This window comes from Manis pentadactyla, chromosome 7, assembly GCF_030020395.1.
Source record: "Manis pentadactyla isolate mManPen7 chromosome 7, mManPen7.hap1, whole genome shotgun sequence".
Lineage (NCBI taxonomy): Eukaryota > Metazoa > Chordata > Mammalia > Pholidota > Manidae > Manis > Manis pentadactyla.
The window spans coordinates 148,815,233-148,842,108 of record NC_080025.1 but is presented as its reverse complement, the minus strand read 5'-3'; the positions used below and the strand labels follow the sequence as shown (position 1 = coordinate 148,842,108).

General features: G+C 51.4%; 1 protein-coding gene across 3 annotated transcripts in view; it reads left to right on the top strand.

Annotated features, from left to right (window-relative positions):
- Positions 1-26,876, top strand: part of PTPRN2 (protein tyrosine phosphatase receptor type N2) — a 723,823-nt gene that overhangs the window by 281,595 nt on the left and 415,352 nt on the right. For all 3 annotated transcript variants that reach the window (XM_036899584.2, XM_036899583.2, XM_036899582.2), the window contains exons 5-6: positions 3,107-3,269; positions 18,669-19,029. In XM_036899584.2, coding sequence (XP_036755479.2) covers positions 3,107-3,269; positions 18,669-19,029 — 524 coding nt within the window. The remainder of the gene's footprint in view (positions 1-3,106; positions 3,270-18,668; positions 19,030-26,876) is intronic.

Genomic DNA, 26,876 nt, shown 5'->3' with positions numbered 1-26,876 from the left:
CTAAGGCCCTTTACCTTAATCCTGGGGCCTTGGGGGACTCTCTGCACATCAAAACACCATATTTTCTGAAATTATCATAAAACGTGTATCAAATTTGGTACACTAGTAAATGAAAGCAAAAATCAAATGACTACTTAAAAGCCAGGTCTGCCCAAATACAAAATCCACAAGAAAGGGTAGAAGGAAATGGGGAACGCATGATGGTCCGTGCCCTCCACAGGTGCTGCTTCTCTGGGCCACGCGTGACGGCCCCTCTGCCCAGCGTCTGGCACATTCTTGCTTGACATCAAGGATACTTCTGGCAGATAAAAAAATACAACTTTTAAAATCCACTGTTTACTTACATGAAGATCAAATGGACTTAGTGTGTGAAAAACACCCATCCACATATTCTGCTATGTAAATGTCAGGAATAATTGCTCAGTTCTTTATTATTTCATAAGTCGGCTGCCACCCCCTCTGAACGGCCAGTACAGAAGGCACGAGCGAGGGACATAGGGTTGCCACATGACACATCTGGCTTTTTCTGCACAAACAGCATTTGTGGTTGTCAAGGAAGTCTTACACAGGCTGAGAGCATTGTTTTTGTTTAATTAAAAACTTCATTTTCTTAAAAAAAGGGAAACGACATTTTTCTTTCAAATAATTGAATCACTACAATAACTGCATTCACTTCTGGTGATAATGGTTTTTAGGTTTCACAGAGCACTGGACATGTTGATTGTGTGAAATGCCAGTGTTTTGAGCTACTCCACGTTAATCGGGCACTCAGTGGGCCTGTCCACGTTCATTCATTCAGTGCCTGCGCACTTTCTCAGTGCCCGCTGTGTGCCAGGCCCTGCTGTGGATTCTGGGTGGGAGTGGTGAGCAGGGGAAACAGACACGGCTCCTCCAGGCAGCTCACATTCTAGGGAGGGAAATCTGGCAATAAATCCATGTTTAAATAGAGAAGGTAATTTCTGCTAGTAGTAAATGCTATGAAGAGGACTTTAGGATGGCATAGTAACAACTGGGCCACCTCCGACTGAGGGCACCTTTGCCTTCAGAAGTGAATGACCAGGCAAGGAGGATATGACGGGTTTTTGGCACTAAGTGAAGGCATCCAGATTTCCTCTGGAGATCCTGGGGCTCCTGGTTGTGGAGTTTGCAAAAGGGGAAGGGCAGGAACAGTCCACTCGGCTCTCAGCCTGGCGGGCATGGTGGGCAGAGCAGAGAGAGGCGGGTAGACGTGGGTAGGTCAGCCTGTAGGACTGGGCTGTGAGGAGGCAAGCAGGGGATGGAGGCAGAGCGGGGTGGGTTCCGCGGGTCCATAGCGTGGCAGCTGGTTGGATGTGTTGCCATTTGCAGAGAAGCATTGTCAGTGAAAACAGTGCCACCCTGCCATGCATGTGAGAGGACAGAAACTGAGGCAAGAACTTCAGGGAGGGGGGAGCCCGTGCTGATTTGGGAGATTCTCAGCCTGTCCAGAGCACAAACGTGCTGATATTAGGAACGCATCAAGACATGTGCCCCTCGGCTGGCCCTGCACAGGCCTGGAGGCTCAGCTCAGCGGCACTGGGAGCTTGGAAGAGAAGTGCCTCTTGTTTGGTCCTTCCCCATTCAGGGCGCATGTGGGCCCTGGTGGGCCGGTGGCCTGCATGAGAGCAGAGTGCCTGTGAGGCCAGGGGGCTCTGGGCCCACAGCCCTTGGAGCCGAGGCCACGCCCAGTTCGGCTGCGAGGTGGGCAGCACGGGAGCGGCTGTTCACAGCCACGGCTCTGGGAAGCGGCCCTGTCGCCTGCAGCCACTCTCACCCAGCAACAGTTTCTGAGAGGACAGAGCAGATCTTGATGGCAGGCTGGACACTGAGGGTGTTCCTTCCCACCCCAGACCCCCGCCCAGGGTGCAGCGAGTCTGGACCCGTGTTGCCAGGCCTCGCACTGGCTCCAGGGGCCACCTGGTGACTCCCTGCCACTGGCTTCTGCTGCACTGGGCCGGCGGCAGACACCTCTCTTGGCAGAGGAGTAGGTGCTGTCCTAATGACTTTGGGCGCAAGTCGGGGCTACATCCCGTTAGCCTCTGCGCCACCCCAGTGCGCACCTGCTCGGTCACCTGCGCTCTGGGCCCTTGTCCTCGCTGCCCCTCCTGGACCCAGTCCCCTCCTGGCAGACGCTTAGGTGCAGCTATGTGGGAGTAAACAGCTCCCTCTGTCATTCTAGCTGCCAGCTTGTCTGCCTGGCACAGTCCACGTATGGGGATCCACACGTGGCTTTTGGTAACTAAAGTGCCATGATGTAGAACAGGCAGCATTGTTAGTCTGCCACAGTGGCAGAGTCCCAGACTTAGTGCTTAAACGGTGCACACATGCTGTCCTCAGTTCTTTAGGGCAGAAGTCGAGCAGGGGCCTCTCAGGCTACAACCCTGGGCTGCAGGCCTGGCCCCTCCACTTGTTGCTTCTGCAGCCACCTGGGGTGCCACGCTCACGGCCACCCTCAGAGCGGGGCGTCTCTGTCACGTGACACCTCTGCCAGCCTTCCACCTCTTCTTCCTCTTCTCAGACCTGGGTCACCTCCCCATCGTAGGGTCAGCTGAGGAGCCTCCTAAGTCCCACCACCTCCCCGCCATGGATCCTGCCACATTCACGGGTTCTGGGGTTCTGCACATGGCGTCTTTGGGGCCATCATTCTCTGTCACAGGCAGGGACCCACTCACCCCTGCGCGCTGCACAACAGTTTTGCATATGGGGCACTTACTGAGGTTGCAGACGTCCCAGAGCAAGGAGGCTGTGGGCCAGGGTGGTTCTCGGGGCTCTTTCTGCACGGTGCCGCATCCCTGTCACGGGGGGAAGCAGCCTTCACATTGCCTGACAGGCCACCTGTCATGTTGGTGGAGTTCAGCCCTAGTCCCGCCTCTCCGGGGCAGGGCCTCCTGGCTTGAGCTTGGCTCCTGCCATCCTCTTCCGCAGTCCGTCTCCCTGGACCTCAGGCTGCTCGTGCTCGTGTCCAGCCACGGCCTGTCCCTGCATGTGCGCTGCAGCCCCCTGGTGCCTTGTGTCCAGCAGAGGGCCGGGAGGCTGATCGGCACCAGCCGAGTGTGCAGCGGGCTCACAGTTTTCTCTTGCTTTCCAGGGCATCACAGCCAAGTGCTGATGGCGGGAGGAAGCACAGTCTGGAGGAAGACACTGCACTGGCTGCGGCCGTGCGGCACTACCTGCCATATCTGCAGGCCCTGTCCCAGGCCACCGCCCCGGACGTGCTCCCCAGGACAAAGCACAACAGGCCGCCAGCTCAGGTGACTGTCGCTGCCATCTTGGAGCTCCGGGTCTGTCCCTCCCTGCCGTGTGTGGCTCTCTCTGGGTGCACACCAGGAATATCTGTGAATCTTCATGCCTCCCTGTTCGCCTCGCGTCCCAGGCTGGTGGGCATTCAGGCGGGTGTGGGGGAATGTCCTGGACCCCTTTTAGAGTCACCCCTGCCCCCCGTCCAGCAGCAGCTGCCCGGCCATGCTCAGCAGTGAGGGTCTTTGAGTGCCTCCTTTGCGACAGCCCACTGTCACACCACAAACATAAACTGGGCTGGCAGCAAGGAAGGTGCTCCGACCCGTTAAGGTAAGGACCTGCCTTCACTGCCTGGACCCCGGACAGCAGTGGGCACCCAGCTGTGAGGGAGGACGCTGACCTTGGCTGGAATTCGGTGGGCGCAGGGTGACCAGCTGTCTGTTTTGCCTGGGGGCTGTCCTGGCACTCACTGTGCGTCCCGTGTCTCAGGAGACCTCTTCTCCCGGGCACACCTGCCCCACACGGGATCCTGTGTGAGTCCAGAGGGTCTGGGTACCAAACTGTTCAGGCCCTTCGGTAGGAGTTCATTTTATACCAAAACTAAATCTGCCCTAGAGCCATTTCAGGATGGAAACACATTCAAAAGTACATTTTAAAGAAACAGAATTAGAAATCTCAACTTTTTAAATGCAAAAGTATGTGTGATTCTTATGACAGCTCGTTAAGCAGGAGTTACTAGATTTCAGCTCCTGGGAAGAGTGGGGCACTTGGAGCCCAGGAACCGGGCGCAGCACGGACGCCCTGGCAGGCCTGGAACCTTAGCTGCGGGACGTTCTCTCCTGCCGCACTTCCCTTTCCGCGAGTGGTGCCATGCTGGCACAGACGAAGAGTCTGGGGGACGCCCTCTGTGTCCTCTGACCTCTGCTAGACCCTCCATAGAGGGTGGTCGTGGCTCTAGGAAGTACATGGGAAGCAGTTTGGGCCACTTTTTATATTTTTTTCCTGTTACGCAGTCATCGAAATTATTTAAGCCAACTCTGGGCTGGTATTTTGGACGACACACACACCCAGCTCCCTTTCAGAAGCCGTGCTGGTGGGGCCTCAGAGAGCCGCTTCGGGCCTCAGTGAAACTCGGGTCAGCACAGCAGAGCCACCAGCTGCCTTGTCGTCATCACAGACGCCCCCTCCAGCGGGGGCCTGGGAGAGCTGTGGGCTGGGCAGGCACCGGGGAGAGGATGCCTTCCTGCAGCTCGCCGGGGATGCTGTGTGCAGCCTTCCTCAAGGCCCTGCATCGGCCAGCCGCACGTGATAAGGAGGCCTGGACACCACGGCTGGAACGTGGGCCCTGGGAAGCATCCTAGAGCCAGCCTGGGTGCGTGCTGAGGCCATGGGGGTTCCAGAGCCCCAGCTCATATGTGGGAGCCCCCAGCGTCCAGTGCAGCTGTGCCACGGTCATGTCCTCTGAAGGAGAGCAGCGGTACAAGGTTCCCCTGGACTCTGAACACCTGGTTCAGGGGAATACATTTGCTGGGTTCTCAGAATCTGTCCCGGAGGTGGAGGGTGGGGTCTTTTATCCTCATGGTGCAGGGAGGGAGGGAGTCAGGTAGTGCAGGGACAGTCCCTGCACTGTGCTTGGCCAAGCCCACCCAGCCTGGACTCTGGCCAGCCGCATGTGCAGTGTGCAGCCTTCTCTGCGGTGCAGCTTCTCAGTGTGGGCCTTAACCCCAAGTGAGCCAGGCCACTTAGTCCTAAAATGTTCAGTGTATGATTTTTCTGTTCATTCACTGATACTGAATAAGCCTGTGCTGTGAGCCAGGTGCTCAGCTGGGCACAAGGGGAAAGGCGATGGCCGGCCCGGTGGGTGAGATTCTGCAGGTCCTGAGTGGGCTCAGGACCGGCTCCTCCGCTGGTGCCACGGCCTCAGGGAGGCTGCTGGCCCTCAGCTGTAACACCGGGCCGTGCTGGTCATGGAGTCATTGTGAGGGTCAAGCAAGGCAGCCCATGAGTGAAGCTCACGGCAAAGGACGAGTTGGTAGTAGTAGTTATTGTCAGCAAACTGATCTAACGATAAAATGAAAGTCAGGTCATGAGTCCGGAACCTTCTGCTGGGTGCCTAGAGGAGGTCCTGGTGCAGCTGGGGGCGGCGGGGCGCAGAGCGCTCTCAAAGCAGACGGAGTCAGTGCGCTGGGCGCCCGAGGCCCCGGGCCCAGCCGCCGTCCCGCCGTGTGGGCAGATTTCATTTGTTCCCTAAACTGCGCGAGGAAGCCCAGCCCTTCCCCGTCTCAGGGACGCTGGTGGTTCAAGCGCAGACACAGAACCGCCCGTGCCTCCTGCCTCTGCCCCCATGTCTGCTGAAAGGGGTACGAGGCTCTCCGCTCAGTGCCGGCTGCTGCTGCTGCGGGGTCGCTGTTTTTCCATAATGGAGATGTCACGGCCTGTCCTTGGGTGCTGGAGGTGACCAATCAATAAAGAGGAACGTGTGTGCGGCCCACAGACGGTTTCAGAGGAGAGAGGAGGCATTAAAGGTTCCGGACACTCAGGGAGTCCTTGATTCAAAGGAAAGCAGGCGAAACTTCTCTGTGGAGCAGTCCACGTGTCTCCCCCCTACTCAAGGGTGATGTGGAACGAACCAGACTCCGTGTAGAGCCTTCGCCGGCTGCAGAAGCAGAGCATGGGCTCCGGGGCTCCGAGGCACCACAGCCGCCTCAGGCGGGGTGGCCACCCTCGCGAACCACCAGCCGTGTGCGTGGCAGACACCTGTGTGTTCAGAGCTGAGCTCTTCCATCGTGTTTTTCTGTCAGTTTTGGTTATTTTACTAACTCAGCCCTCGTGCTGGAGCGAAAGAGTCAAATTTAGAATAGAATTTGCTCCCTGGGCAAGGATGGCCTGAAGTTCAGCTGGAGGGGTGCAAACAGGGTGCCCTAGACTTTGCTGTAGCCTCCTGCTCTTAGCCCCTGATCTGAGGCAGAACGGGGGGCGTTTATCGTTCGAAATAACCTGCAGCAAGTTGTAGAAATGTTTAAAGTGGGACACTTTGCTCAGCTGGCAAGCAGTTGGCGCCGTGAGTGTCGGAGGGGCTGCAGCGATGCTGGGTCAAGCGGCTGTTGTGGCTGCAGGGCCGGAGGTCTGGCGCTCACGGCAGCTCGCCAGCACGCAGCACAGGAGCCTCCTGGTGGGTCAATGGTTCTGCTGGGTCCACACAGTAGGATGCTCGTTAGGCCCCAGTGGTGGGGGGGCAGTGGGTGTGCAGCATCCTTAGGCTGATCGGTGGGGTTCACTGCAGTCTTTCCCGTCCTGATTCACGTGCAGTGTGAATCCAGCATCAGGCGTCTACACACACATCCAAGCTTGTTCTCGAAGCAGGCTTGCCATCTGGAAGAAAGTGCGGCCGCTGTCTTTTTACAGGACCATTGTTCCTTCAGCAGCTTGTGGCTGGGATGGCGGGAGGCCTGAGCTCTTGGGTGTGGGTCCGTGGTCTCGGATGCCGCCCTCGGGCCGCCGAGGTGCATGCGAGAGGATGAGTGTGTCATCCCTGCCGGCTCGCCACTTAAAGAAACGAGAAGGGGGCTGGCCCTGGTCTTGTGAGGCCCTCCATCAGCAGCCGTTTGCCGCCTTCTGTCACTTTGGCTTCTGCAATCTTAAGAACTCCCAGCCGGGGGGATGCCATACCTTGTGGTGTGCCTGGGCAGTGCCAGTTTATGCCTGTTGCCCCATGATAACTGCTGATAGGTCCTCCCTTCCCTCTCGTGAATACCCGTGTGAATAGTGGATTCTGCGGTCATCCCACCACACAGCCATTTCAGTGATGGCCACAAGGGTTAATCAGAAAACGAGCACTTGGTGGCATTTTTGGCTCAGGTATTTTCGTTCCATGTTGAGATAGAAGCTTCTCAATATTAAAAAATGCATGCAAACCTTATACTCATTATTTTCTCTGTCCAGTGTTTACATGAGGAGAAAGCCCTTAGTCATCTTTCTATGAACAAAGACTGGAGAAAGCTCAGGAAGTCCACGCTCAGATGTGATCCAAGCCACTGTGCAGACATCTTGTCACATAAATACAGCCAGCGAGGGGTTCAGGCTGTTTTCTGATCCCTTCGCCTCTTGGTTGATGAAATATTTCAGGTGGCAATTTCAAGGGGCAACCAATTTCCAATGAGTTATTTTATAAATCATCTTTTTCTGTGTATCTGTCACCAAAGATCTAGCTAGCATAGGGAGTCAGAGGAATACTGAGAATTTGTTATCTTTCGGGGAGTTAATACTGATTACTCCATAATAGAAGCCAGAGGGAGTAAAATCACACTGGTCCTCTTAAATCAAACCTACCGGCTCAAGGCTCTGACACACTAATTGGGCTCTTATTGATCACTAAATCAGTGTAATTATTCCTTCTGTGTTGGTGGTGGTGGGAACCAGCTCCCGCTTTTATCGACCGTAGCAGCACGGGTCACTTGTCCTTGCAGTCACTATAGAGAACGCCGTAAATCCCGGTTTGCTCTATACTGTTGAGGAGGTTTAAACTGAAACTCATCACTTAGAGGGTTGTGCTAGCTTCTCGGCATAAGTATATACTGTATTCTCTGTTACCATTTTATACAAAATTTCCAGTGTATAGTCAAAAACTGGGAGATACATGGAGGGATGAGAAAATGTGACTCGGTCAGAGAAGGAGAGACGCAATAGAAGAATGCCCAGCTATGACTCAGTTATCGGAACCATTAAGAAAGGACATTTTAATAATTAAATATTCTGAAGGACTGAGTGGCAAAGATGGAAAGACATAAATGAACAAATCGAAAATTGCAGCAGAGAGATGGAAACGATGAAAGAGAACCGAATGGAAATGCTAGAAGTGAAAGCTGAGAGACCAGAAGTAGAGAATTCATTTGATGAACTTAACGATAGACCAGACAGAGTAGAGGAAAGAACCGGTGAATTTCAAGTCAGGCCAAAGGACGTGATAAAAAAAAAGCACATAAAGAACATAAGAGGAGTGGGAAAATGTTATGAAACATCCTCGATTTGTGGGGCAAGATCAAATACTAAACATATGTATTGTTGGAGTCCTGGACCGGGACGAGAAAGAGAATGTGGCAGAACAAGTATTTGAAGAAATAATGGCTGGGAATTTTCCAAAGTTGCTAAAAGACATAAAAAACCGATGCAAGAAGTTTTGTGAGCAAGAAGCAGGATAGATGTGGAGAAAACTAAACATTAAGTGTATCATAAACAGGAAAACCAAAGATAAAGTCTTAAAGGTACACGAAGGGAAAGAAAGATATTTCATCTGGGCAGTAGTTATAAGAGTGAAGTCTTACTTCTCATTAGGAATCTGGAAGATAGTGGAACATCTTTGAAGTTCTGAAAGAAAAAAAACACTGTCAATTTAGAATTCTGTATTGTTCAAAACTGTAACTAATCAAGGGAAATCTGTCTCTAATAAGACCCGTGCTGCAGAGATGCTAAAAAACTTGCTTTGGCTTAAAGAGAAATGATGTCGTACAGAAGCCCGTATCTGCAAAAAGGAATGAAAAGAACCAGAAATGCTATGTTTGCAAGTAAATACAAAAAAATACATATAAGACATTTAACATTTTGATAAAGACTATTGGATATTAAAACAAAATAGTAAAAATGAATTGTGGGTTTTATAGCTTATGTGGGAGAAAAACATATGACATCAGGAACACGCAGGGTAGGTAGGAACTCTGGAATGACGCTACTGTGGCTTTCTGTTCGCTTGTGGAGTTTTACATGTCATTTGAAGGTGTGATAGCTTGAAGATACACATTATAATTCTCGCAGCAACAGCTTTTTGAAAAATGATCAAAAAATTCAGGGATAAAATGCAATGCTAAAAAATGCTCCATTTATCCATGTGAGGGAAAGAAAGGAAGAAGGAAGAGAGGAGCGAAGACCGTGTGGGCTGGATAGAGGCAGGTGTCGGGAGCAGGCCTGAGTCCGCCCCTGTTAATGATCATATTAATACAAATGCTAAGCCCTCCAAATAAAAAGGGACGTTCAGTCTGAATAAAAATGAAAAACAAATTTCAACTATATTCTACTAAAACCAAAGCACATGAAATAGACATTTATGGATTAAAGGTGAAAGTACAAAAAGTATATACAATGGAAACTACATATCAGAAAGGTGATGGGACTGTATTAACATTGATCATTGTGTACTTTAAGACATATTATCAGAAACATTTTATAATGAGAAAATGGTTAATTCATTAAGATAACATAGAGCTCTCTTTATGAACCTAATGTCAGCCCTTGAAATGCATAAAGCAAAAATACAAGAATACCAAAGAAATATACAAGTCCATAATCATTTTTAGAGCTTTTTAGCTCTTCTTTCTCAGTAACTGATTATACAAAGAGATAAAATACCAGTAGAGAGATAGAAGATTTGAACAATACCATCAACCAAATTAACTGAATTGATATTTATAGAATGATGCACCTAAAAACTGCTGAATATGTATTCTTTTCAAGTATACATGGAATATTTCCCAAGATAGAGCATGTGCTGGGCCATAAAATAAGTCTCAAAAAATGTCACAGGATCAAATTCATATAGGGACAGATATTAAAGGAAAAAAAACTGCAGATCATTGTCTCTCAGAAATATAAAAGCAAAAATTCTTGACAAATTTTAGCAAATCAGATCCAACAATATAAAAAAGGACAATACATCATGATCAAGGGAGATTTATTCTAGTAGTGCAGGTTTGGTTACAATAAATTTATCAGTATAATTAATTAGAAAGATAAAAACCATATGATAATCTCAAAATACGCAGTAAAAACATTTGGCAAAAGCCAACATTGATTCAGGATGGATACCTGCAAGTAACATCGTACTGAGGGAGGAAGGACTGAATGCTCACCAATTAAAGCCTGGAATCCGATGAGTATGCCTGCTCTAACCTCTTCTGCACTGGAGATCTTAGCCAGGGCAATAAAGCAGGAAAAAGAAAGAAAAGGCGGATATCCAGATTACATGATTGCTTTTTAGAAACTTTGGTGGAATCTCTAAAAAGCTACTAAAACTAGTGAGTAAGTGTAACTATGCTGTAGAATGCAAAGGAAGTATGCAAAAGTCGTATTTCTATATACTAACAACAAACAACTAGATATTGAAATTATAAAAATATTTACTATAGTATCAAAAATTATGAAATAAAGCTAATAAAATATGCTGAAATTTTAAAAAAATTGATGAGGTAATTCAAGAAGGCCTAAATTAATGGATATATATATATATATATATAGTCATGATCATGTGTTAGAAGACTTAGTAGTACTAAGGTGGCAATTTCCCCCAAGCTGATTTTTAGATATGATACCAAAAGCACAATCCATAGAAGAATAACTGATGAATTGGACTTCATAAAAATTAAAAAATTTTCTTCTTTAAAAGATACTGTTTAAAATAATGAAAAGACAAGTCAAAGGCTGGGAAATATATTTGCAAATACTACACCTGAAAAGGTACTTCTCTCTACAATGTATAAAGAACCCTTACACTCATTAAAAAGAAAAAAGTAAGTAAATAAAAAATTGAGCCAAAGATCTGAAAAGACACTTCACCAAAGAAGATAAATGGGTGGCAAATAAGCTCATGTGAAATGTTCAACATCATTGTTCAGCAGGGAAGGGCTGAATTTCAAGGCTGACCGCACCAAGGGCTGGACTGGGGACACGTGACATGGTACAGCCACTTTGGGAAGCATTTACATTTTCCTAAACATACACCCACTCTATCATGCAGCCATCCCACTCCTACCCAAGATAATGGAAATCTTTGTCTGTCTGAGGCCCTGGACATGAATGTTCACAGCAGCTTTAACAGTAATGCCAACTACAACCCAAAGCCCATCAACAAGTGAACAGATAAAGTGTGTTTGTTCCATGAAGTGGAATGCTGCCCACTAGTAAAAATGAATGAGCTATCCATGCATGCAAGAGTGTGGGTGAATCTCAAATAATTGTGCTGACTGAGAGACAAATAGTATGTACTGTTATAATTCCATTTATACAAAATTTTAGAAGATGCAAACCAGTGTGTAGGTGGCAGAAGGCAGGTCAGTGGCTGCCTGGGGGCCGGGTGGGGGGAGGATCGGCGGGGCTGAGCTCGCTGTCTGAGTTCGGGTGAGGGTTTGCGGGTGTGTACCTGTGTCAGAGCACATGCGCACTGTTTCCTGAATGTTGATTTTTTTTGTGTATCATTAATCTACAATTACTTGAGCAACATTATGTTTACTAGACTCCCCTAATCACCTTTTCCCCCCCATCATACCTCATTACAGTCACTGTCCATCAGTATAGTAAGATGCTATATAGTCATTGTCTTCTCGGTGCTCTACTGCCTTCCCCATGGCCCCCCCCACTACATTATGTGTGCTGATCGTAATGCCCCTTCTCCCCCCTTCCCACCCATCCTCCCCAGTCCCTTTCCCTTTGGTAACTGTTAGTTCATTCTTGGGTTCTGTGATTCTGCTGCTGTTTTGTTCCTTCAGTTTTTCCTTTTTTCTTATACTCCACACATGAGTGAAATCATTTGGTACTTGTCTTTCTCCGCCTGGCTTATTTCACTGAGCATAATACCCTCTAGCTCCATCCATGTTGTTGCAAATGGTAGGATTTGTTTTCTTCTTATGGCTGAATAATATTCCATTGTGTATATGTACCACCTCTTCTTTATCCATTCATCTCCTGATGGACACTTAGGTTGTCCTGAATGTTAATTTTACCTTAATAAAGATAAAAAGGAAAAAGATGAGCAATCCAACACAAAAATATGTTAAAGTTTTGAACAGATATTTTATGAAAAAAGATCTACAAGTGGCTAATAAGGGTGTCAAAAGTGCTAAGCAGTCATTAGGTTAGTTCAGTGAGACACCATGAAGAACAACCACTTCATATCCACCAGGTTGGCTGAAAGTAAAGAACCTATAATGCCAACTCTTGGTGAGAATGTGGCATGATGGGACCTCTTGAGCCAGTGGAGACCAACTGTCCGGCCCACTCCTAGGTCTCCTAATGCTCGACGGCGTCCCTCCCAAGACCCAGCATCCCGCTCCCTTGGGCGCCTGCCCAAGAGAACGGGCATGCCTTCCCCAGGGGACTCGCATGCGGCCTTACTCACAGCTGCCCCAGGCTGGAAACAACCAGGTGTCTGCCTGCAGGCCCGTCTCCCATGTCCATTTCTGAAGAGATGCCACCTTAGGGTACACTTTCGGGGACACAGAGTTTCCTTGGGCCCCCTACCTAGCTATGCCACTGGGTGCAGCATATGCAGAGGTGTGGAGCCGTGAGGCCCACAGCCATGACTTTGTGTATGTGTCACGTCCATGACACTGATTTGATTTGTAAAGCGGCCTTCTCATGCCACTATTTCTGCTGACCTTTGGTGGGGCGCTGGGCTCTCTCACAGCGGGTCTCAGGTCTGTGCCCAGCACACAGGATGTGTTGTGGCCTGGTCACTCGAGCACCATCCTCAGTCCCTGCCGGTGGAGGCCCCACCTGCCCACTGTACTTATCGCAAGCCGAGGCCTAACCAGCTCAGACCCGCTCAGTGGGCAAACCAGCCTGCCTGTCATCGGGTGTTCACCCCCCACCAGCGGGTGAGTGCCTGGGGCGTGACAGGCACAGAGGTGCTGGGGTCAGTTTGTGACCTTCTGCAACTTGACTGCACACACACTTTCCCTTCTGGACACACGTCCTGCCCCCTTCCTGGCTCTGTTTCCGTGTCCTGCCTGTGGCCAGCTGGGGGTGGGCGCCACAGGCCGGGAGGAGATGTGGTTGGGCGGGGAGAGTGGCTGTGAACACAGAGTGAGCTGCAGTGAGGTTTTGTGGGAAGCCACGTGTTTGTCATGATTTTCTCAATCCTGTGGGCAGAAGACGCTGTCCCTCCTCCTCACTTCCGAGTTCACTTCTCACGTGCTTGTGAGCAGCTGCTCAGGCCCCCCAAGGTGGTGACTGCCCCCACCTAGATCCCCCAGAGTGGGTGGGGTGGACACAGTCAGCCCCAGCCTAGTGACCTACAGCAGCGCTGGGCTTTCTGCCGACCCCTATTTACCTGGCAAGCGGGGCCCTCAGCAGGAGCTGGAGGCTGAGACAGGTAGAGTGAGACGGTCACTCTCAAGCACAGGTGGAACTGAAATCAGAACCCTGGAATTCTTGTCCAGTTTTTCAAGTTTATTTTTCAAACCAAAAGAAGGTCCCCAAATTCCCTTGTCTAAACCCAGCTGAGCACAGGCCTGTCACTTCTGCCCGGCAGGCGTCAGGGTGAGCCTGCCTGCTTCTGTGGCACAGAATGCCCGGGGCTGCTTCCCAGCCCTGCTCCTTGCTCGCTGGGAGGGCGTCTCCTTGCGCATGAACAGGGGTAGTCATGCCTGCACCACAGGGTTGTCGTGAGGGTCAGAAAGAATGAAAACATCTAGAGCCAAGTAACTGCGTGGACCGGCCCTCAGAAGATGTGACCCGTTTTGTGGTCATTAGTCTGATGTTCCCCAGGGGGTCACGGTAGCTGGTGACCTGTAACTCCATGCCTTGTGCCACCGAATGCGGAGAGAACAGTGGATTGTGACTGTTTCAGTCTGATCTCTTCACCTTTTTCACTTGCCCAGTGAGAGGCTGTGGGGTGCGGCTGCTGGACAAAAGGCAGGCCAGGAAGAGAGCATACCAGAGCAGAAGTGACCGACGAGAAGGCCGTGCGGAGCGGGACAGAGGCGAGGGCGGCTCTTCTGCCTCACGCCCCCGGCGTCTCCAGGATGATTCCGAGTAGCCCAAGGAGCGCCCCTTGCAGATACCCACACGTAGTGTCAGGGTCAACTTCCGGCAATATTTGTTGATCATGTAGTTTAGAAAATAACACCTGTTCAACCTCACGGATTTAGTGAACTCGGTAAAAACCATTTGGTGACTGATTTTTCTAAGTGGAAGGTGTGTCAGCTGCAAAGATAGCCCGGCTGTCCTGGTCAGAGAGACCAGGGTGAGGCTGCCCCAAGCGCACAGATTTCTTTGTGCCGGTGGCGGTGCTCAGTGACACCTCCAATCTACTCCCCCTGCACACGGGCAGGCCACTTAGCAGCTGAACACCGTTGAGCACTGACAGCCTTTCACTGCGTTGACAGGCAGGGAGAGAGGGAACAGTTCATCAGAATGGCCGTCTCAGGCCGAGCACAGGAAGGTGCAGCAGAAGTGACCCCGACTTCACCTTAATGAGCTGGCGGTGGGGGCTCCTGAGACCCCTGCAGCTCTGGAACACTGCCTCGCCCTGTGGCACCAGGGCCATCTCGTTAGGGAGCCCATGGACAGCCCTGCGCTGGCGCTTTGTCACCCAGCAGCAAGCCAGCACGTCTTGATCAGTGTGCTTGTCAACGCTGCCTTCAGGCTATGAGACAAGCTGGAGACAGTGTTTGTTGTGTGGTCAAAAGATGGCCCGATTTGGGTTTCCCAGTTCGTTGGGATCCTTGGCACAGGGAATATCTGAGGAGCAATGGCCAGTGTGCAGCTGGGAGTCTGACCCACCCCGTGTCCACTGGCAAGTAGGACTCTGAGGCCTCCAGGCCTCCCCGGCAGTTTGCACTCATGATCGTGCCATCTGGGACCACAGTGCGCCGATGCCCACCCGGGGAAGGAGGCCTGGCTCGGCTGTGCTCCCCTGACCCCAGTGGGACGGTGCCTCTCACTGTTTGGCAAGCGTATGCACGGCAAATGTTGGCTCCAGGAAGCTGCCTTGTTTTCCCCAGCTGAACATGGTCACTTTCTTCCAAACTCCATGTCCCTGAACTTCTCTAATAATGTACTTTCAGTTATAGTCACTAATGTCTGTGACTTAACCTGCATTTCAGTCTGCAAGCTACTCGAAGACAGGTCCATGTTTGACACATTCTTCCCTTGTGGGATGAAGTCCAGGGCTTGGCACTTGGCAAACCGCAGTGGTGGAGGTGGTGACAGCGGTGTTGTGCTGACAGAGGGGACAGTGCTGGACAGTGGTGGAGGTGGTGCTGATGCTGAGGCCATTTGTCAAATGCCTCCTCTAGGCCGTCTCCTGAGCTAGGCCCTTTAACCTATCCTCTTCCTAATCCTTACAAGTGCTCTAAGAAAAGGAGTTATTTTTCCAGTTTTGCTGGTGATAAAAGTGAAGCTCGAAGAGGCCAGAGAACTTGTCCAGAATCACACAGGTCACACAGAGCCATGCCGACGGGACCGGGTGTCTCCTGAATGAGCCTCTTCCCCTGCGTTCATCCAGCAGAGCCTGTGGCTCTCCCCGTCCCTGCGTGGGCACACCGGGCTAAGGAGCATGCCTGGAGGAATATCATTCCAGCAAGCCGTGGCAGCCGTCCTCAGATGCTTCCTGTGTGCAAAGGGGGCCTCTCGCAGGGCACCCACGCTGACCTCCGCGGCGTGAGGGACCGCTTTGCCAGCACTGGCCGTGCCGTGTGCTGGAACCTGGCCACTAACACCTTCCCCTTGCTGATCTCCAGACTGGGGCAGCTACGGTCTTAGAAACTATTCAGCATTATTTTAGGAGACCCATTACCACAGGTTTGTTGAATTGAGGCTTAAAGCATCTTCAGAACAGGGTATTTGAAGGTGAGTCAGAATTTTGGGCTCCGAGCTGGAAGTGGGACCAGAAGCTGCCTGCCAGCTGGGCTTCTGACGGCATCAAGGAAAGCGAAGGCCTCTGGAGGGGACGTGACGATGGTGGCGGGGGTTGTGGCCGTGGTCCCTGACATTGTGTGACAGCAGTCACTGTCGTCCCCCTTTCACAGATGGTTGGGGGTTAGATAGCTCACTGAAGCCAAGGTCCCTGGGCTTGTAAGGGTGGGATTCGCACCCAGGCACCTTGTCCCAGAATCCAGCTCCAACTGCGAGCTCTTTCCTTTGAGACTTGAAGCAACACCCATGAGAATACTTTCCTCGCTGCTAATTTCCTGGCTCCCAGGCCTCGTGGTTATGGGGTGGGCACCCTGCCTTGAGGTTGCATAAGCCCCCCCCACAAGGGCACCATCGTGACACCGTTGTGCATGGTGTGAAATGGGTGTCTTCTCTTCTTTATGCAGTTTACCTACTGACATACTCTTTTTCCCTCCCCACCTTAATTTGGTTTAGAGCGTAAAGAGACCCAAAGCAGACGGTTACCTTGTCTATTGCGTGGATTACATGCAGAAGTGATTTGTTGTGCTCTGTGTTCAGCCTGGCTTGTCCTCTGCCTCGAGTTTTCCTCTGTGACTATAATTAAAGGCCTTGTGAGTAGAAGCTTCAGATGAGGCCTCATTCACAGCAAGGGGAGGAGAGATGCTCGTAGGCACATTAATGAGGCATTTGGATGTGTTCCGCAGCCCCCAGCACTGTGACCCCACCACGTGTTCAGGGACAGCCTTTCTGAAGGCTGTTGTTTAAGATTGACAGTTCCACCCAATTTGTGGGGAACTGCTAGAGGCGCCATTTGTGGGGGAGCATTTTATATATCTCTCCCTTTCTCTAATGAATCTCACTTCCTCTTTTCTAAGAGAAAGGCGGTTGTTTTGAGCTAGTACTTGGACAAAATTTAACAATTTGGGTGACAGTTAAAATCATTCTAGAAATAAAAACAATCTTAGAGATCATGTCCACTCTCTTTCTTTGACAGAAGAAAATTGATCTCAAAGGGTTGAGTAATTTACTCAGGTTGATATGTGAAAATGGAAACCTAGAACCATATCAACCTGTTTCCTGAACTCCAGCTTGCACCAAAATCTATCTCGAAAGGCTGAACCCAAATATCTTTAAAAATAGGCAGTCATGGGAGTCTCAACCACTTGTATTAAATTCAGTGACTGCTGCACCTCTTGACTGGATCCCAAGGTATGCACCCCATCAACTCAATATTGATCATATGCCCCAAGGGAGGTGAATGTCGAAAATACAAATGGGCAAGACTGTAAAAAGGTACGGTCCCTGGACCCACACCACACCACGCGGGGCTCTGAGCAAGTCGCCAGGACAGCTGTATCCGTCCTGGGCCTCCCAGCTGGAATGACTGTGCTTGTCCATGAAATTTGATGGTGCCGTAGTCAGAGGTTCAGTGGTGAGATTCCTGACACTGCTGTAGCCATCCTAGAGGCCTTGATTTGTCTAGTGGCAAAACAAAATGTGCCGAGAACATGTCCTGTGGAGAAACTGACTGAGCCAGGAGGAGATGCAGGTGGAGGCCGATGGAGGACTGTGTTGCCAGATCATGGATTCGATATGTAATCACGAACATTGAGGCCATGGCAGGTCTCTGGTGCAGAATACTGCTGTTAAAGGGATAGGATGTAGAGGTGATCTCAGTGATCAGCAAAGGAAGGAGGTGGAGTGAAATAAAGACCACCAGACAAAGCGGGTGGAGCTTCTAGTAAGGGAGGGATTTGGTGAGGGGAAGCCGCTTCTTGGAGGACAGTAAACACCAGCACAGATGAAGGGCTGGGAGAGATGTTTCTCCGCAGGAAACCTGAAGCACAGGGAAGATGCTCCACATGGTGAACTGTCAGGGAAATGCAAATTGAAACCACCGTGAGACACCACCTCTTACCCTCTGGGAAGAAAGACAGCCCTTAACAAGTGCCGGCGAGGAGGTGGAGAAATTGGTGCTGTTACCCAGCAGGGGAACCTAAAGTGGTCCAGCCATGCTGGAGAGCATTTGGGCAGCTGCTCAACAAGTCAGATGTGGAGTCACCACACAACCCTGCAATTTCACTCCCAGGCACAATGAGAGAGACGGAAACCCACGTCTGCACAAAAGCTTGTATGGGAATGTTCATAGCAGCTTTATCTCCATTCATAATGGTAAAGAGCCACATAGCCACCAACTGAAGAATGAATAAACAAAATGTGCTCTATCCTTAAAATGGAATATTTTTAGCCATAAAAGAGGAATGAAGCACTGGCACAGGCTGTGATGTGGATGTGCCCTGAAAACGCCAGTGAGAGACAGCAGGCCCAGAGGCCACACGTTATATGGTCGCCTTCGCGTTACTTGTCCAAACCAGGCGACCCTATCATGACAGAGACGAGTGGTTGCTGGGGTGGGAAGGCACATGAAGTTCCCTTTTGGGAGGATAAAAGTGCCCTGGAATTAGATAGACCCCAGTGATGTTCCCACAACTCTGTGGATATACCTAAACCACCAACTTGGGGGAGTTCTGTGGCTTTTGAATTGTATCTCAACAAAGCTGCTATTAAAAATCAATGAAATATGTGCATGGGCGGTGAGCTTGGTCCCACTAGGGCGGGGTGAACATTGCCTCTGTGGGTGTGCTTTTCACAGACACTGCTGCCACTTAGTGCCAGGGATCTGAGAACAAGTGCTGTCCTGGTGTGCCTGGCTGGCAGTGGGGACTCACCAGCCCTTTGTCCTTCACCTGCAGGTTGAAGACCCCCTCGCTGTGAGCATGCTGACCTACATGGCCCAAACGTCAGCTCTGACCTTCGCCCCTGCGCCCCGGGTGGATTACCCCAGGGTCCGCCCACTGCGGACCCTCGGCCGGCTGCAGCCTGACCAGCTCAGCCCTAAGGTGGACAGCGGCACGGACAGGCAGAATCTGGTCGCCGCGCTGGGTGCCTACGCAGCTCGGAAGTCCCTCGTGCCCCCCAGGGAGAGCGAGCTGGAGCCACACAACCTTCTGCATGCACCTTGGAGAGCAGCCAGGGTTCTTCCAGTGCCAGCAGCCCCCCAGACGTGGCCTTCACCTCCTGGAGACCCCAAGGTCCCCCTCAGAGCAGGCAGTGGTAAGTCAGCCTCATCCCAACCCCTTGCTGGTGTTCCCTCTTTCCTGGGGCTGGCCCCCTGTGCACCTGGTGCTCTGAGGGTGTCTGTCCCCACAGCCAGGCCTCCACTGACCCCCCCGGTGCAGGTGGAGGAGGTGGTCATACTGGTGCCAGTCAAGCAGCACGGCTGAGGGAGGTGGCCCCCTCCCAGGGAGTCAGGCCTGCTGGTGTTCAGTTCCCACGTGGTTTAAAACCCTCCCCTTTGATTTTAGAGCTTCGTGACTTTATTGATGAAGAAGGTGAAACAGTTTGAGGAACGTGGCCAAATCCAGCCCCCAAATTGTGTTGGCCACAGAGTGCTTTGGGGAATTGAACACAATTACTTTCAGTTTCGGCGTGTCTTGCCACATGCCTTACCCTCCTCATGGCGAACCTCAGGGCTCCTCACATGTTTATGGTTTGTGCATTGCCCCCCAGAGAACCTGTCTGAAATCAGTGCCCTTCACAACGCATGAAGGCCCTCCTTGGCCCTCGGGGTGACCGACCCTCCAGGCCCAGTGTCAGTGCACATGGAGTCTGTGCCCCAGTTGGGACCCTCCCGGGAGAAGGGGTGTTTGCCTGGTCCTGCTTCTCTGTAAGATGCAGAGGGTTCTCATTACATATTTCCTAACAGCATTTTTAAGACCGTAAAATTAAAGTGAGAGTCTGATAAAATATGATTCCTCTTTTGAAGACACACAAATAGTAAAGTAAAATCAAGCAGGTAACAGGTTTTTTTAGTCTACTGAAGATCCCATTCACGTTGGTGCCTGCATTCTGTGGGTGCGGACCCCTCTGAGTCTGCTCCGACAGCCTCTTCTGCATGTGCTGCTGATCGGCTCCGCAGGCCTGGCGCTCTGTCCACAGGGCCACCAAGGCACTGACAGATGCGGGGCGTGCGGCACGACGGCTACAGGGGAGGGCATGCGGCCATCGCCGGCACTTCTCCGTGCTCCCATCATGTATTTGCTATGCTTGTTTGCACATAAATGCACCGTCAGTGGGACTGGTGTTTATCCAGGGAGGCTGGCCACCTGGAGAAGCGCCTGCATCCAGCATCCCCCTCGGGCTGTTTCTCCTCTGCTCTGTGCTACACACGGCCCAAGACACCCCTTTGGGGGGCCCTGCTGCCTTCTGCCTCCTTAATCGCTGAGCCCCGCCAGTGGCCCTCGTCTGCCCCCCACCCCGCTGAGCACCACGTGACCCCCTGCTGTGGCGTGCTGCTGGGGGTCACCCCAGCCATCGGATGGCCCCCAGGGCCTCTGCCCAGATGCCCAGGTCCTCCCTGGTACCGACTGCCACTCTCCAACTCCTGCTGTTGTGTCCCCATAGCATGTGACATCCAGTCAGCCTCTGCTCTCTGACACCCCTTCTTTATCTCTTTTCCCATCTCCTGCAACTTAAAAAATCCTATTTATTGACTGCCTCTGTCCTAGTTACTGGAATAGGAAGGGGTCAATGCAGCAGCCCGTATGTTGAATTCAGAGAGCCAGTGGGCCCACAGGTAGGCCACGACGCGTGGCCACTGCCTTTGCTGAGATGTGCTTCCCACCTGCTGTCACCCGGAACCTCCCTCTCTTCTTTGTGACCCCTGAGGTGCGGATCATTGGGAAAATCCTCTTTGAAAATGCTTTCCAATCTCAGTGACCCTTTTTAACTGCATAATTTGGTTGGTGTCTTTTCTCTGCCAACTTGCAGTATTTGTTATCTTTTTAATGTACCTCTTCCTAACTGCACTGTATGCTTAAAAAAGTCATATAAAGTGTGTGTCACAAAGTAGAGAGAACTGACCAGTGAGCCCCGTGATGGCATCACTGGGCGTCCCCAGGCGGCAGCTCCCAGCCTGTCCTGTGCTTCTCTGCGCCCGCCTGCTCCCGCCATCAAGCGATTTCATCTGCCAGTATTGCGGTGTTGTGTTCTGGAAGGCAAGGGTTCTGTGAAACTAGCTGCAATAGTTTCAGCACATGAAAACGAACCATAATGTCCTCATGTCACTAAATGCTCACCAGTGTTTAATTTCTCAGTTGCCATAAACTTTCCTTACATTCGGGTCTTCTGAAGCAGGGTCCAGAGGAGGTCCATGGCCTGGGGGATGCATCTGGTGTGCCCCTTCCAATCTGTAGGAGGTTTCTCCTCACTGTTCCCTTGCACCATTCAAAAACAAATGAAACTGGATTATTTATCTTGTGGTGTTTTTCATGTCGTGGGTTTTCTGACTGCATCCTGAAGGGGGCATGGGTCTCACGGCCTGGAGCTGGCTGGGGGGTCCGCGCTGTGATGTGCGCCTACAAGAAGGCTTCAGAGGCCGTGTGCCCTTCCGGAGGGCGCCGACCAGCGGTGCCTGTTCTAGCACCTGGCAGCTGGGGGCCACGTGGCCTCTCCTTCAGCCCGACTTTGAAGAGTGCCCCATCTCTCGCAAGACAGCCCCCCACCCCGAAGGAGAGGCTCGCGGCCCCCTGCCCTTCCCTGCCCTGCAGAGCACACCTCACTGTCTGCGGATCTGCGTGGCCCCTCGGGGGTGCTCATCTCCTTCTGGACCGTGAGCCAAGGGAGGTGGGAAACGGTCTCTCCCGTCTGCATCCCAGGGCCCGTGCTGCCTGGTACGAGCTGACCACAGTTCCGCCTACGTGGTCTCATTTGCTCTTCATATCAGCCTGAAGATGGTATTATTTTCAACCTCATTTTCCTGATGAGAAAACTGCAACTGAGGGGTAAATGGTGGCATTTACCTCAAAAGTCAGATCACGTAAGACCGAGTTGGAGCTCCTAAGGCCGGTTATCTGAAATGCAGGTTTAAGCACAATTCACTTTGTTATTCGCCACTCGGTCCTGGCCTCTAATGCTTTAAATGTCAGTGTGGCTCCAAATTCTCACTTCCTGTGACTCTTCATTGATGCAGAGCTGTGTGCAGAGCCTTTGGGGACAAAGGAGTAGAAAAAAATCGGGTGGGAGCAGAGGTGCCAGCCAGTGTAAGACGTGAAGATCTCTCATCTTAAATATGTAATGAAAAAGGGCAAGAAAAGACCAACTTTCCTCTAAATTTCCTTGGGAAGTCTGGGGGCTTCCTGAGATTACCTTCTGACTCAGTGCACTACTGGGCTTTGATCAGGTTCTACTGCAGCAGATGCCCCTTGGGCCTTCACAGCCGCTGCCTACGAGACTGCCCAGCTACCCCCAAGCAGCCCCACGAGGGCACAGGGGCACAGCTGTCCTCCCCACGAAGCCCAGCTTCCCCTGGAGAGTCGAAGGGAGTCTAGAGGGCTGGCGCATCGTGGCCTCTCAGGATCGCATGCCAGAGAGCTGCATCTCCTGGATGCCCAGTGGCCACAGTGCCAGAGCAAGAGGGGAGTGTCCTGTGGTGGCACAGAGGGCAGAGCGCGTGCCGTGGAGAGGGCTGTCCCCTGCGGCGTGGTGGAGGCCAGTGTGGGACCCAGGGCTGAGGTTTCACATGGAAACAGGACATCCCAGCTGTACCTGAGAAGTAAATCAGGCTCCCGACTTAGTATGAATGGCAAATATTCACTTGTAGCAACTTATCATGAAAAAGAGGCCTTTTTCCTTCATTTATTTATTATTTACCCTCACCTTCCAAAAAGCTTTAAAGCCACGATGGAGAGACTTGTAGGAAGCAGGACGTCAGCACGGCCGGGCCACAGGCTCAGCGCTGGCGTGCGGGACTTGGCTCACCTCGCGTGAGCTGCAGGGACCCAGGTCTCTGCTCAGGGTCACTCCCCTGGAATGTACTCTGCCATTTCCTGACCACGCTGCTGGGAATCAGAAATCATAAGAGATCATTTGTCATGTTTTTAAATCAATTATATTAGCAATTACTCTGCAAAACTGCAATAATAGGTATGTAGAAAGAAGTGAAAAGCTACCATCAATCTTATGACCAGGACACGTGCTGTCTGTGCCTGGGCGCTTTCTCCTGGTGTGTCATGTGCTCTGGGGGGGCCTCCTGGTGAGGCTGACAGCCCCGTGAGCCGCCGTGTCTTTCCATTCACTGGGGTCTCCAGGCTGCTTCCTCCTCTGCCCGGGTGAGAGCTCGGGCAAGTCCCATGAGCTCCGGTCTCTCTCAGGTAGTAAAAAGTGCCGTGACATATCCACTGTTTATATTTACATTTTAAAAATTATGGAAAAATACGTCAACCTAAAATATACCATCTTAACATTTTTACATGCGCAGGCCAGGAGCATTACTTACCTTCACACTGCTGTGTGGCCACCCCCACCTTCATCTCCAGAACTTTCCATGTTCCCAAACGGGCTCTGTCCCCATTAGGCACTGACTCCCCCTCCCATCCCCAGCCCCCGGCCCCCACCTCCTCTTGTCTGTCTCTGTGGATGTGACCCTCTCGGGACCTCATATCAGTGGAGTCACATAGCGTTTGTCCTTCTGTGACTCGTAGCTTATTTCACTCAGCATGACGTCCTCGGGGTTCGTGCATGGTTTGGTGTGTGTCAGCATTTCCTCACTTTTTAAGGCTGAATAATATTCCTGTGTGTGAATACACTACATTTTGTTTATCTGTTCATCTGTGGATGAACACCTGGGTGGCTTCCACCTTTTCTGTGTTGTGAATAATGTACTGTGATATATTTAAATTTCTAAGTTAACTTTTATATTATAAAATTAAGATATGTTCACTTAAAAAAATCCAAATAGCACAGAGGGTACAAGTAAAATCTGAAGTTTCCTTCCCCACAACCAGTTTTCCAGTGCCTGCCCCATGGACATAGTGTCCGTGTGTCCTTCAGATTTCCGGCATAAAACCAAGATGTGTGCATAAATCTGTGTTTTCGCACAGGGGATCCTAATGTTGTAAGATATTGGAATTTAACTTTTGACCTTCGGATAGCTTGGAGCCCCGAGGTCAATGTATCTGACCTGCCTTGCTGTTAATGAGCTGCAGAGTCCATCCCTTCTCCATGATCCTGTCTCCGAGCTGTGAGCCTCCTTTGCTGATTCCCTGTATAGTAGCATTTTGCTACATTAAATGCATTTCCTTTACATTTTTTATGGATGCATAATGTTCTATCATATGTATATTCCATAATACATGTAAATCAGTTCTGTATCTACATCTGTTAAAGTATACATTGTTGGTTGATCCTTGCTATTCACATAATGCCATGATTAATATTCTCATACATAAGTCTTTTCAGATCACAGAACTTTGACTGCAGTTATCTTGGACTCAGTGGTCACCAAGTTTTAACAAAGCCTAAATTCATTCCTTTAAAAATAATAGACTTCATCTTTTGGAGCAGTTTTAGGTTCATAGCAAAATTGTGCTGGAGGCACAGCGATTTCCCATATACTCCTGCCCCACCATCATCAACATCCCCCAACAAATGGTACGTTTTTACAGTCGATGAACCTGCACCAACACATTGTCACCCGAAGCCGGTGGTTTCCACTGGGGTCACTCTTGGTGCTGTACATTCTGTGGGCCTGGACAGATGTGCGGCACGTCCTCGTCAGAGTATCATGAAGAATAATTTCACTGCCCTGAAAATCCTACTTACCACCCCCCTCCCTCCAACCCCTGGCAGCACTGTCTCCACTGTCCCCACCGTGGTGCCTTTCCCAGGAGGCCACGGAGGTGGAATCACGTCCAGGGGGCCCCTCCACTTAGTGATGCACATTAAAGTTCCTCTGTGTCTCCTCGGGGCCTGGGAGCTCGGGTCACATGAGCCCTCAATACCGTCCATGGCCCGGATGGGCCACAGTACCCGTCACCTACTGCAGGGCACCGTGGGTGCCCCCAAGCTTGGGCAGTTATGGGTGAAGCTGCTAGAAACATCCATGGGCAGGTTTTGTGTGGACATAAGCTTTCAGCTCTTTTGGATTAATACCAAGGAGCACAGTTCCTAGGATGTATGATAAGTATATGTTTAGTTTTGTAAGAGACCCCCTGCCTTCCAAGCGGCTGCCCATCTGCGTCCCCGCCAGCAGCCAGGGAGTGTTCCTGCTGCTCGGAGTCCTCGGCCGCGCTTGAGGTGTCCCCGATTCTGGCCGTTCTCGTAGTAGAGTGGCGTCTCTTCAGTCTGCATTTCCCTGGTGACACATGAGGAGCATCTTTTCATATCTGCAATCGGGGTACCTTCTCTGGTGAGGTCTTTGGCCCATTTTTAATGAAGTTGTTTTCTTTCCGTTGGGTCTTCAGTTTTTTTGTATGTTTGGGGTTGTATTCCTTTATCTGATGTCTTTGCAGATATTTTCTCCCATCTGCAGCTCATCTTTTCTCTCTCTTGACTTTCTCTCTCTGTGTCTTTCATGGAGCAGAAATTTTTAAATCACTGAAGTCTAGCTTATCAGTTCCTTCATGGATCGTGCTGTTAGTGTCATACCTAAGTCATTGCCAAACCCAAGGTCATCAGTATCTCTCCTATGTTATCTTCTGGGAGTTTTACAGTTTTGCGTTTTGCATGTAGGTCTGTGATCCAGTGGGAGTTGATTTTTGTGAAGGGTGTAGGGTCCACGTCTAGGTTCATGTTGTGTGTGTGGATGTGCGGAGGCTCCAGCGCCGTTTGCTGGAAACACGGTCCTTGCTCCCTGTGTTGTCTTTGCTCCTTGTCAGAGTTGGGGTCAGTCCTGCAGCCTTGCTCTCCTTCGGTCCCGGGCCAGCTGCTCTGGGTCTTTTGCCTCATCACACACACTTCGCCGATGCACACACGGCGACCTGCTGGGATTCTGATTGGAAGTGCGTTGAATCCGTAGATGAAGTTGGGAAGAGCTGACGTCTTGGCGGTGTGGATGGCCTCCCCTCCCCGTCAGCTCACGGCGGACGGCCTCCCCTCCCCAGCCTTTCCCTTCTTGCTTCTTTCAGCGGGTTTGCTGTTCTCCTCACGGAAGTATTACAGATATTTTAGTTGAAGTCATTCTGTGCTCAAGACTCGATGGTAACTAAGTAATTGTGGAAACCACCTTAGGGGACGCATGTTACTCAGCTTCCTAGACCCTGACTAGGCCACTGACCAATGATACCAGCACCCTGCGCGGTCGATCCCGGGATGATCCTTGCTCGCTGATGAAACTCCAGCCCCACAGGACGCGGAGCCTCTAACCCGCCTGCTGGAATTCTCCATCACCCTGGTCCTGCTCCCTGGAGAGCCTGGAGTGGCAACTAGGAGAGCTTGATTCACACGGTCACTCTGCTGGCTTTTGGCCTGGGCACTCCGGGCCTCAGTCCCTTCTGCGCACACCTGGCCGTTGCTGCCAGCCAGGAGTCTCACTACATTGTAGCCCGCCTGGCCGAGGCCGTGAGTACTCTCCAGCCCCGCCGCTGTCTGTGCCAGCGTGGAGCCTGCCGTGCCGATGTTCACTGGGCTGCGTGGCTGAGCGTTGTGTCTGACCGCTGGCTGTGTGGTCTCCTGGCTGTCCTGCTCTCACGAGCTCGCTCACCCACAGAGCGCCTGCCGCGCTCTGGCCGGCCACGGAGCCCCTCCGATGCTCTCCCCACCCGGGGACAGAGCGCTGTGATGGCCGTCCCGGGCCTCCTGCTCCTGGCGCCCTCGGTCATGAAGTCCCGCATTTGCTGGTCATGACGTCTGCCTGCCTGTTCATGTCGTGGTGGCCATCCCAGCCCGGGGACTCATGCAGGACCCTCTCCTTGCCCGCTGAAGGCACAGGTGGGTCTAGGGAGGTGCTGAGGGGGTCAGAGGAATCTTCCTCTTCCCGCATGTGAGGGTGCCAGTGGGCCCCTGCCGCATGGGCCTGGGGCCGGAGGCCACGGAGCTTCTGAGCAGTGACTGGTGTGAATCTGATCACAAACTGAATTCCTAGCTGTGTTAACATGTATGCCTGGTCCTCTGCCATCTGGAAC